The sequence below is a fragment of the Oncorhynchus gorbuscha genome, linkage group LG16 (genome assembly GCF_021184085.1).
Source record: "Oncorhynchus gorbuscha isolate QuinsamMale2020 ecotype Even-year linkage group LG16, OgorEven_v1.0, whole genome shotgun sequence".
In the NCBI taxonomy this organism is placed as follows: domain Eukaryota; kingdom Metazoa; phylum Chordata; class Actinopteri; order Salmoniformes; family Salmonidae; genus Oncorhynchus; species Oncorhynchus gorbuscha.
In genome coordinates this window covers 1,501,320-1,514,346 of record NC_060188.1, presented here as the reverse complement: position 1 = coordinate 1,514,346, position 13,027 = coordinate 1,501,320, and the positions used below count along the sequence as shown (strand labels likewise).

General features: G+C 43.7%; 1 protein-coding gene across 1 annotated transcript in view; it reads right to left on the bottom strand.

The window, feature by feature from the left end:
* Positions 1–7,195: 7,195 nt before the first annotated feature.
* LOC123998881 (BAH and coiled-coil domain-containing protein 1) overlaps positions 7,196–13,027 on the bottom strand; it is a 123,023-nt gene continuing 117,191 nt past the window's right edge. The window contains exon 21 of the mRNA XM_046304102.1: positions 7,196–7,316. Coding sequence (XP_046160058.1) covers positions 7,196–7,316 — 121 coding nt within the window. The remainder of the gene's footprint in view (positions 7,317–13,027) is intronic.

The following is a 13,027-nucleotide window of genomic DNA, read 5'->3' as shown; positions in this document are numbered from 1 at the left end:
TGACACAGATCCAAACATAACTTAGCTTTAACCTCAAAAAGTAAACTGACTTCAAGATCTTTAATGGGCATTTCCACAGAACGTCAAGTGCTTCAGACTCCGTCTGGAATACCCATACTTGCATCTCAAATATACTGAACAAAATATATTTTAACATAGTGTTGGTCCTAAGTTTATGAGTTGAAATAAAGATACCGGAATGTCGATACACAGAAAAGCTTATTTTTCAAAATCTGAGCACAACAAGTTGCACTCACAGAGTACCCACAATTCCTGAAGCTCAAATGTTGTGTTCAAATGCAGGCCTTAGCACTCATTCTGATCTCATTCCCCTGGTCTGTCCACGTTGTTCTGTGCATTAGCCATTTGATTTGAAAAGTTTTAGTGTTTGTACTAGGCTATTTGATTTCATGTATATACACTATATATACTAAAATATGTGAACACGCCTTCAAATTTGTGGATTTGAGCTATGCCAGCCACACTAAGCGTTGCAGTACAGGCCATAAAATCGAGAACACAGCCATACAATCTCCATAAACAAACATTGACAGTAGAATGGTTCTTACTGAAGAGTTCAGTGACTAAACATGGCAATCCTCGCCATAGGATGCCACCCTATAGATTGTCACATTTCTGCCCCGCCAGAGCTGCCCCGGTCAACTGTAAGTGCTGTTGCCGTGAAGTGGAAAGACCTAGGAGCAACAAACGTCTCAACTGCGAAGTGGAAATAGGCCACACAAGCTCACAGAGCCCAAGGGACCCGCTGAGTGCTGTAGAAGCGCATAGCGTGTAAAATCCTCTGTCCTCGGTTGCAATCACCAGGTTCCACACTGCCTCTCGCAAGCGTCAGCACAACACCTGTTCAATCAGGAGCTTCATGAAATGGCCGTGGCGGTGGCGGTACCCACACACAAGCCTAAGATCACCATGCGCAATGCCAAGGCTAGAGTGGTGTAAAGCTCACCGCCATTGGACCGGAGCAGTGGAAACGGGTTATCCGTATTGATTGAATTCACGTCTCACCCCTGGCAGTCCGACTGATGAATCTGGAGTTGGCAGATGCCAGGTGAATGCTACCTGTCCAATGCATGGTAGCTTAACCAGTAAGTTTGGTGGAAGTGGAATAATGGTCTGGGGCTGTTTTTGATAGGCTCAGGCTGCTCCTCGGATTCCAGTGAAGGAAATTCTTAGCGCTTACAGCATTCTGCATTCAGATAATTCTGTGCTTCCAACTTTGTGGCACAAGTTGTGGGGAGAGAGCTCTGTCCTGTTTCAGCATGACAATGCCCCCATGCACAAAGTAGAGGTCTTGGCATACAGAAACGGTATGTCGAGATCGGTGTGGAAGAACTTGACTGACCTGCACAGAGGCCCTGACATCAGCCCCATCGAACAACTCTGGGATGAATTGAATACAATGTATTAGGCTTAATCAAGCAAGAGCTCATCAAAAAAGTTCACTCACTAATGCCTCTTTCTGGCTGAATGTGGAAGAAAACCAAAAAAAAAAAAAAAAAGCAAATGTTCCAACATCTAGTGGAAAGCCTTCCAGAAGAGGAGGCTGTTATAGCAGGAATGGGAACTGTTAAGGATTTTTTGAAATCAATAATGACTAATTATGATATACTTAACTAGACTGATCAATCAGAATAATATTATGTTACTGCATAGATGTATGACTTTTCTTTAATCAGTACTGAATATAATGTGTGTAAATATAATCAGTAGAATTGAACAATGACTGCCTGTTCTTGGTGAAATGAATGAATTTATCGTCAGACTGGCTAGAATAAGCGATCTACACAGGGAGACCTTAAGCCTGTCATAAAATTATATTAAATTGGTCAGAGAATATGGGAATGCTTGAGATACTGCCTTTGTAACAGTGGTGAGGAGACGGGACAGTTCAAAACTAGAATTAATTTCATTTCAGTTTCTATAACTCAGGTAACCAATTGTCTAGTACTTGAGAATAACCATAAGATTGGTTTGAGACTGGTCTGTCCATTATGCAAATAAATAGCTTCACAAATTTTAGGAGGGACAGAGTGTTTAATTTAAATTTAAGACAGTTATCGGGAATTTAATTCTGAGAACACTAGTCCTTCAACCGATTCAAAATTATCTGCCTGTCATTCGAATGTCAGACAAAACGTACCCAGCCAGTCTAATCCCCATGTTTAAGACCCGGCCTCAAACTAGGTTAAAGACCAGGCTTTCTGTGTACACCCCAGACCGACAGGACGGTGACTAGATTCAATCCAACATTGCTTTTCCTCTAGCTGGACACAAGGTCAGTAGCCTATTCTCGAGCCCTAGGGGAATTATTTAGTTCTTTGATTTGACAAGTTCCAAATCTCTAGGTGACCGATCACGGAGTTTCACTATTCCTGCAATAGTGGTTTAGCACCACACACTGGCTCTTTATAAAATCGTCTTTTCATCATGTATTTTTCTCCAAGTTCTATTATATTAATGGTTCATTCAAACTTGAAGGACCATCTCTCCGTTTATTATCGAGGATTAATATGATATCTCACTGTTAGTATCATAAATTCCATTTTAACACATTTACCTTTAAAAACTGTATCACCTATGACCGCAGTTTGTTATTCAAATGGTTTCTCATGAAGATCAGACTAACTGGGAGAGCTATGGAAATTTGTCAAAGGTTACACTACCTCTTATATCTGTAAACACAATTACACAGAGACATATTAAAGAACTTTTATCTTTAAAAAAAAACACCACTGTTCAATTAAAACCTAGGAAAAATAAGGGGAAACTCAATATTCCATATGAGTGTACTCCCTTTTAAATATCTTGTCTTTGGGAACAGGAAACTTCTTAACTCAAACGCTACAAACAAACAACAAAAAACCTCACCACATGATAATCCCTCTTCAAATCATTTGTTTTTAAATTTCCTCTGTTTCATAACTCATTCAGGCTCCTTCTCCAAATTCGTTTCCAAAATACTTTATATCTCACACACCTCACACAATCAGATAAACGTGTTTGTCCCTTTAAAAATAAAATCCCAGCCAGCCATACCTATTGTAGACCTTCTTCATTGTTGCCAGTTCCAGAAATGGAAATACTTCCATTAATTGTTTAGAATACTAACTTTCTTTTGTTCTAATTCCAACTGGCTTAGCACTTCAACCAAAAATCAATACCCGAAACAACCAATTTTTCATTTATACAACTGATTTACCATACATAGCCAAACATAGCTCCAATGACTAAGTTTTAGTAAATGGCTGGTAAGAAATGCATATCTTTAATGTATCCTCATAATATATTTTTAATAATTTGAAAAAAATGGATTTCAACTTTAGCCACTATTGAAAGTGACCTCCAAAGCTAACAAACATTTTCCTCTAAATTAGTAAAGTAAGATCTTACCTCTATATACAGTAGGGCTTTCTGAGGTCCAGCTATAATTTTAATTTTAACTTAATCTATTTTGCACAGAGGGAAACAATCCATTATCTTATCACAAACCTTGTAAGCTTTCCTCTTCACAGTGCAGTACACTGAATTTAATCAGTGACACTCGTTTTATTACAACACCTGTCATAATGTTTTCACTAAAGAGGAGGCTTATTATTTTCATTATTATTACAAAGGTACTGCATATAGGTAAACAAACTATTTAGCAAGAGATGTCACTGACCTAGTCTTTGCTGTCTCTATTTATTTGGTCAGGCTTTGAGTTGGGGTGGGTATCTTGGCGATGTTTTTCATGTTTTCATGTGGCCTGGTATGGTTCAATCAAAAGGCAGCTGTTCATCGTTGTCTCTGATCGAGAACCACTAGATAGCCTGTTCCCACCTGGTGCTTTGTATTATTGAATGTCATTTTCAGGCTGCTTAGATTTCGTTGTTTTAATTTTGTATTTCGTGTTCAGTGATATTCAATTAATATGATACCTTAACACACTGCATTTTAATGATTCTTTTCCTTGTTCTCAGATGAAGAAGATTATTGCTATGAACTACCCACCACCAACAGACCAAGCAGCGTGGTAGCAGAGGAGCAGAGGTTCAGACTCCTGGAATTTGGAGGTATTGAAGGCAAGGGACCCTGGAGTCAGGCTAGGAATATCAGAGCCCGAAAGCTGAACTGGGAGGCGGTGAATGCAGAGGTTAAGTGATATGAGGTAAGGCAGCGCAGCAGGCACAGAAAGGCAGCTCCTAATTCTGGGATTACGGGAGATTAAGGAGTCAGGCGGTAGACCTGAGCCAACTGTGCTAATGAACACGTGAGACTCCAGGTTCATGAGGTGAAGCCGCACTGTTGCCAGTGCGCTCGCCATAGTTCCTGGGAGGCCTATAGGGCTAGCCTTCTGGCAGGCACAGAGAGAGAGATCCTGCCAGGGCGACAGCAGCCCAGCGAGTTGGTCCCGTGCGCCGCCGGCCAGGGTATCCCAGCCGGCTCTGCACCGTGTTCGGGCGCTGAGCGTGTTGTCTGTCCTATGCTCGCCCGCCCAAAGCCGCTTAAAGTGGGCCTGAGCCTAATGAGTGTGCCTGCATTGGAGGTCACAGCGGTTCACTGGAGGATGGTGGTGCCAAGGCTGCACCAGGGGCAATTTCTGCGACAGTCTGGTTTATCCGGTGCCTTCTACAAAACTGTAAAGGCCTGCTGTAGCTCTCTCCCCCAGGCTATGGTCAAAGCTCCACGACCAAAGGCTGTCTCTGAGTCTTCTCCTTCAAAGTCTTCCGTCCAATCTCTCCAGAGTCTTCCTCCTGTCCTGAGCCACCAGAGCTCCCCGTCAGTCCGGAGCCGGCCAGAGCCGGTCAGTCCGGAGTCGCCCCACTGTCCGGAGTCGTCACAACCCAGAGCGCCTGTAGTCCGGGAGCCCGCCCATCAATCCGGAGCCGCCCGTCAGTCTGGAGCTCGCCCGTTTCTCCTTTCCAGAGCCTTCCGTCCGGCGCCGCCAGAGCCTCCTCAAAACTGCGGCGCCAGAGCCTTCCGCCTGCCCGGCATGCAGCCAGAGCTCTCCCGCTGTCCGGAGCTGCCTGCTGTCCAGAGCGCCCACATCTGGAGCCGCCCATTCTCCTTCCAGAGCCTCCTCCTGTCCGGCGTCGCCAGAGTCTTCCGCCTGTCCGGGGGCCAATAGAGCTACCTACAGTCCGTGGTAAATGTGCAGATTCAGCTCTGAGTGAGGAAGAAGGCGCACTAGGCACCAGTGCTCCCCCACATCCCGCTTATCTGGTGCTCTCTTCTACAAACCAGGCCTGCTGTAAGCTTCCAGTCTGGAGGGCCCTGTGGCAGCCCACGCATCAGGCTGTCTCTGTGTCTTCTTCTCTCTTCAAAGTCTTCCTCCTGTCCAGACCCTCCAGAGTCTTCCTCCTTTCCGGAGCCACCAGAGCCTCTTCCCCGGCCAGTCCGGAGACGCCAGAGCGCCTCGTCAGTCCGGAGTCGTCAGTCCGGAGCCGCCTCCGTCAATCCGGAGCGCCTGTCAGTCCGGAGCGCCTGCCGTCCGGAGCGCTGTCCGAGCGGCCTGCCAGTCCGGAGCCGCCTGCGCCAGTCCCGAGTCGCTCGTCAGCCCGAGCCGCCGCTGTCCAGAGCGCCGTTCCTTCCAGATCTTCAACCGTATCGCTGTAGCTCTCCCCGCCTGTCCGGGGCGCGCCAGAGCCACCTGCCAGTCTGAGCCGTTCACAGTCCGAGCCGTCGTTCTCTTCCTCCAGAGCTTCTCCGTCAAGCAATCAGCTCCCAGGGGCTCCAGAGGCCAAGACTAAGGTGGTGGGGTCCACGCCCGCGCCAGCCAAGCACTGCTGATAGATGCCCACGACTTTCTCTTAGTGGCTTAGCTTTGAGGTCAGAGATACTGTCACACCCTGACCGTAGTTCCTTTTATGTCTCTATTTTTTTATTTGTCAGGGCTTGAGTTGTATTCTGTTGTTGTTTTTCTGGCGTATGTGGTTTTGTGATATTCCCTAATCAGAGAGTCATCTATCGTTGTTCTGATTGAGAACCATACTTTCACATAGTCAAACCAATTGGTGTTTGAGGTTGTTTCCTGTTTTAGGTACAATTTTGAGACTGTTTGATTTCGCTATTCTCGCTTGCTATTTTGTATTTTTGTGTCTAGTGATATTAAATTAACTGACACTTACCACGCTGTGTTTTGTCCGATTTTTTCGTTCTCAGATGAAGAAGATCGTTATACAGATATGCTATAGAAATGCTAAGAATGTAGCAGAAATGCGCAGAAAGAAGCCTTTGAAATCATTTTATTGAAGGGAAACAACATATTTTTACAACATATAATATATTCTTACATAATTGTACAATGAAAACAAATGTACACTAGTCTTCTCCCATTTTAAAACTATTACTCCCACCTACAGTTAAACAACAAACACAATATGAATTAAATAAGATAATAGATGTTGAAAATCATAGAACAAGCAATAAATCAACTTCAGTACATGTAGGACAGTATGTATTGTTGTGTGTTTGTACAGACTTTCTAGGTAAGAGCCACCAAGAAGATAGTATTGGTTTACAAAGTCCTTCTTGAGGGTGAGTTCATGATCTCCTCCTCTTGTCTCAAGGAATGCAGTGGATATTATAATATTCAGCTCCTGAACAGGCCAATGATGCTGTACATCCAGGTGTGGTTTGATCTTGTTCTATATCACTTAGGCTGGGGCAGTTTGTATGACATCAATGATAAAAGAGTGGAAGATGACCAGGGGCTAGGCAGTCATCCTCCAGTTGTAAGTTCCAACTAATCACCAATTATTTTAATTATTGAAATAATTGCATCTACATTAGGATGAAAGAATAGTAAGCATTCTCAGCAATCCTTCAGTCATGCAAACATTCTTGATGGCATCTATGCAATGATTTGTTTGAATGCTATATACCAAACTTTCATATAGCACCTTGGCACAAACCGAAACGCATCATCAAACCAGTCTGAAATGCAACACGGTGAGACCCTATAACTTCATGCCTTCTTATCTGTTGATATCCATCAATGCCCTGACCACTTATCACTTAACCCCAATCAAACGGATTATGCACCTCATGGTGGATAAAGAAACAGCAAAGCTTAGCAGGCTGGAATGCGCAGTGGATTAATTTCAAATGTGATCCTAGCTTGGGCATAGCCACGAAGCTGCAATGTTGCTGCTGTAAAGGTACCCACAGGTGAGAGCATTGAAGGTGAGTGGGATCAGAGGACCTCTACCGAGGGTGAGAGTGCACCAGAGAAAGGGGTCCACAGCAGAGTGTGGGAAGCAACCAGAGAAGCAGTGACGTGTGGGGACACGGTGGTGAGGACGTGATGGAGGCACCTGGGGAGAGGTAAACAGTTAGGGACAAGAGGTGCCAGCCTGGAGGCAGGGCAGTGGGAAGATGCACAGGCAGTGGGAGGCTTAATAATAAATGATCAGAATTAATGAGGGTTTTGGAAGAAGGGCTTACATTTTGAAGACCGCTTCATCATGATTGATGAGCTACTACTGGCTGGTTTGCAAATCAGAGGTGTCTTGAGGCGCCTTATTTGAGACATGGTTGATTCATCTTTGTTTGTGAATCAGAAATTGAGAAGGATTGTCAGGAAGGATCGGAATTGAAAGGTGGGGAATATGTATTAACACCAGATATTGTTTAACGCCAGACTGACTTAACCGGATTCCACACTTACCGCAAATCTGATGCAGCCCATCACAGTGCCATCCGCTTGGTTGGCCAAATCACCTTATACCACCCTCCCATCATGATCAGGATGCCATAGTCGGGTTGGCCCTCGCTTGAGCATATTCACGCCAGACCCACTGCTCCAGGTCATCTATGTTCATGCTTAGGTGCAAAGCTCCTGCCTTTATCTCAGTTCACTGGCTTATTTGGTCAACACCATCTCAGAAGTACAATGCCTCCAGCAGGTATATCTGCGATCATCCCCAGTCAACACCATTTACCTGCCTCACTGCCAGCATCTGGAACGAATTGCAAAAATCGCCTGAAGTTGGAAACTTTAACATCAACCAACTGAGCAGCCAATCATCATGCAGCCGTACATAGTCCATCTGTAACAGCTCCACTCCAATCTACCTACCTCATCCCCATACTATTTTTACTTGATTTTACTTTTTCATTTTTGCAATTATATTCTACTTTACTGATTTATCATCTGCTCATTATCACCATAGGTTAATCTGCTAAATTGTAGTTTGATTCACTCCTGTGGGCTCGTTTATTGCCTACCTCATGCCTTTCTTGCACACACCGCATAAGTAGACCTTCTTTTTCTCTATCGAAAGTCACTTTGCTTGTCGTTTACTCCATGTGTAAATCTGTGTTAAGTTGTCTGTGTCTCAATGCTTTGTTTATCTAGCTGTAATGAGTTAAATGAGAACTTGCTCACCGCCTTACTTCTGGTTAAATAAAGGTGAAATATAAAAAAATAAAAACACTGGATCTGGAGATTGTTCGGCTGATATTCCGCTTCAAAACGCCAAGCCAATTTTGTTGGTAGAGAAATTTTACAGAATAATGCAGGTCTTGAACAGTTGTCAACTGTACGATTTCGTTGAAGAAATTATTTATGTTAGGGATTTAATACCGATGTTCGTAAAAGATATCAACCCACAAATATTAGAGGATCTTTAGATCACTGTTTGACCAAAATGATAAAGATCCGCACTAGGATATGAACAGTGTACAATGGATTTAATATTAGTGTCTGATAAATCAAAAATACTCAGAGTGGAGAATAGTCTATGAATCAGTGACTATTTATTACATTTTGTTAAAAGAGAATTTACCGGGAGACAGAAGAAACTGTGACAATTGAGGACTCAAATAATAATGTGTATGCTTATAGGAAGGTGGGGTGAAAATTGATGGTCACCAGCTCGATAAGTGTAGGAAAGACAGTGCTCAAAGCATTTTTAAAATGTAGCATTCTCGATGGTGAATGTGATGGCTCATTAGATGGGTCAGGTAAAGCAGAGATCTAGCCCTTGTTTAATCATGAGATCTCTGTGAATCTATCCAAGCAAGGAATAAGGACTTTTCAAAATGCACAAGCATAGCATGATTTAACCATAAAGTCACAGAATGATACAGAGCAGGATGGATGAAGCAAGCAGAGGAGGATGGAGGAAGTACAGAGATGATGGATGAAGAGCAGATGGACGAAGAGAGCAGATGATGAAGGTATGAGGAAGTTACTTTGCTGACAAAATCATTGAAATGTGTGACCTTAAAAGCTGGAACCGCTTTCTCCATGAACCAGCTGTGTAGTAGTACTACCAAAAAACAATTCAACAGTATTGGACTGAAAGATCAGTTGAGATGGTGGCAGAAAAGCAGAGCAAGTTGCCAGTCAATGCCATAACCCATATTTCCATTTCTGTTGCTGCTGCTGCTGTTGCTGCCCACCAGTTCTGGTTTGTATGGAAGGTAACCAACTAATATCGACATGGAGTTAGGGGTTGTTGCAAACTTATTTGCAAGAGCAACAGCCAGACACAAATATGCTGGCAGAGCCTAAATGTCTACAAGTCACAGGCCTGATAATATCTCCTGCAAGGTTTCTAACTGATTCTGTCATACCAGCCTGCATGCTGTGCATATTAATCTCACTGAACAAGGCACCTTTTCTTCAGGGGACATGAAACACAAAGGTATACCTCTACAAGAAGGGATAAAGTCTGACCTGGAATTAGTAGGCCACTATCCTCTGTGTAACATCAAAGATCCTGAGAGGGCTTGTACATGAGTAAATGTATGAATATGCTAACAGTGTCTAATGTATGATTTCAGTCAGACATTTTGAGAAAAACATACCCTCCACTGGATTCACGTTCATTTCTTAATTTTGACTGATCATCAGGAAAGAGATTGATGGGGAAATCTGTGTGAAATGTAGTACTGCTTGACCTACAGAAGGCCTTTGACAGTTAACCACTGTCTCCAATTCCAAACTGACAGCATTCTCTTCTAGGCCAGTAAAGTCCTATTTATCAGTATTAATGGTTCACCGCCTCAGCAAACCAATGAGTTGCATGCCTGAGTGAGCTTGCCGGGCTTGCTGCTGACAGCAGGAGCAACCATGGGCGGAAATGATGCTTGTTCTACCGCTTGCTTTATGCTGATGACTGTACACTTTCCAGTCTCAAAAGTAAAACTATGTTGGAGAGCATACTTAGCTCAGAGCTACTAACATTGTGCCAAAATGGCTGGAAGATAATAAGCTATCTCTGCACTTAGGAAAATCCAAATAATTCTTCTTTGGATCCAGACCTGAAGGTAGCAGGTCATCTGAACCAGAGGAGTTAGGAGGAGAAGGACTATTGAAAACTCTGTTAGCTACTCAGATTTGTCCTCGATTTAGCTGGGATATGTGAGCATGGGCCAATACAAAGTTAGAAGGCCATGCCAGGACTGCTTTTTGCTAGAAAGTCCAAGCTGCTTGATAGCAAAGGACTCCATGAAAGGCTACTGCCTCATTCAATGCCATTTGATTATGTTAGTATTTATTTGGAATATCTAAACTATGAAGAGAAGCTCCAGACTGTCTTAATAGCCAGATTCAGGTAGACACAGAGTCCACGTAGTTCATATGAGCTGTCAGAAACTAAACTATTGCTCTGCTGAGTGCTAGGGGTGTCCCAGATTTGACTAGGGTTTAGTTTACAGAGTATTTATGTGTCCTGCGCCAGATATTCCAAGGATTACTTCCCCTGTTAGGATGCACAATAATCCCAGCACCAGATCAGGTGTTGCTGATGTGCACACAGGTAGCAGTAATGTTAGGGAAGGTACTTTCTTTGTATACTGGAGCTCTGCAATGGAATGAGCTGTCTCTGCTCATCTAAACAACGTCCTCTGGACAGCTTTTGAACATAAAGCAAAAATATGTTTGACAGTTCCTTCAGCCCACATGAATGAACTCTGTGATGTAACTTTCGGAATGATGATAATTGTCCTTCTCTGATGTTTTTGACTGCCATACTGTGTTTGATCTGTTCAGCTATCTTGCTCAAGAGGACCACAATGAAATAAGTCCCAGGCTTCATTGTGTGTTATCCTCGATATTTTATTAATGCAAGTATGGTTTAAGTTTCAGGGCTTGTTTTTTAATTAATAAACTAAACTTAACTAAACACCTGTCAGTTGTCCATGCCTTTGTTGTGGTTGTAGTCCAGCTGATGGCTGTCCGAGGACCACAATCTTATTCCTTGGGAGGTGAGAAATAGAGTGGTGTAAGGACTAAACTTGATGAGAAGGCCTCGCTTTTCCTTGTTGTGGAGAAGTGTAGAGGAGCCCGTGTTGTTCTTCTAACCGTGCCAACCATGGTGATCTTCTCCCTTTCAGGAGCTGCTGGCTGAGTTCATAAAGGTGAAGCAATTGTCACACGCGATATTGTGCCTCGTCCATCTGTCACATCGGGCACAACCAGATCCTCTGTCCTTCTCCGCTCCACTGGTCGTTCCTGTGCATTGTAGACTTGCATCTTCATGGTAGCTGGATTGTGCTGCCTACAGGCTAACGGCTTGATGCCATACTTGCCGGAAAATATAAGTGACTTTGACAAAAGAGATTGCTGTCAGTAATTAGTATCAGATTCACAGAAAGGTCTGTGTATATTTAAACAATAGCAGCACAAAATTCATGAAGTCTCTAGATTTTTGTTTTGCCTGAAAGCAGAGACAGATAAATTAGGCCACACTACTTTGCCTAGAGAGTTTTTAGCTATACTTTTCGTGGCTGTTTATTTACCACAGAAATAGATTACTGCACTTAAGACTGCACCAGTCAGCTGTATAAGAAATAAGCAAAACAGTAAACCACTTCACCTTAGAGGCTTGCGCCTCTCCTTAGTGGGCTTGAGACTTTAATGCAGGAAAACTTATATTAGTTCTACCAAATTTCTATCAACATGTTAAATGCAACCAGAGGGAAACACATTTTGTGATCACCTGCACTCCACACACAGACGCATCGTACAAAGCCCTCCCTCACTCCATTTGCAACTTCAAACTTTCATCCTCCTGATTCTGCCAAAAATTGTGCCAGAAGCTTTCACCCAGCAGACTTGGTCTATAAATAAGTGGTCGTATTTGAAGCAGATGCAACCAGTTGCTGACTGTTTTGTGGTTGGGGAACAGCACTGGGAATATAGTTCCAGATTCCCTCTGATGGCATTGAGGAGTAGACACCACATCAGTCACTGGTTTATCAATAAGTGCATTACATGCGTCCCCACAGTGACTGCAACAATGCACATACCTAAATCCAGAAGCCATGGATTTCTCAGGCAACATTTTCTGACACTGAGCTAAAGGCAGAGATGCTTCAAGGTGCGGACTTAAACCCGGAAGCTTACAGAAATCCTAGCATGCCCAGCACAAGCTAATAAACAGGCAAGCGTCAATAGAGGCTAAGATTAAATCATACTACACCGTCTCTGACACTCTGCCTTTATGTGGCAGGGCTTGCAAACTATTACAGACTACAAGGGAAGTAATACAGGAAATGTCCATGACGAGGTCACCAGGCTGAGCTAATCATTGAGCCTCTCCTGTACTCCTGGTCACCCACGACTACAGGCCAGTTACCAACCCCAACACTATCATTGCTTGCAGACGACGCAACAGCAGTAGGCCTGAACGCAACGATGAGAGACAGCCTATAGGAGGAGGTCATAGACCTGGCCAGGGCCGACAACAACCTATCCTCACAAAAATCAATACCAATGAGATGATTGCACTCATAGTGGTGTTGAGGACTACACGCCCCCATCTCACTCCAGCTGCAGTGAGCAGGCTGAGAGCCTCAGTTCCTCGGCAACCACATCACAACAACCAGAATGGTCCAAACACACCAAGACAAGCCCACAGGGCACACAGCTCTCCATTCCCCTCAGAAATCCAAAAGAGTTGAAATGGTCCTGAGATCCTGCAGCCTCTACAGCCAGAAGACGTAGCATTCCTGACTGAGCTGCATCACTGCCTGGTCTGTCCACTGTCTCAGCCCCTGGACCACAAGGAATTAC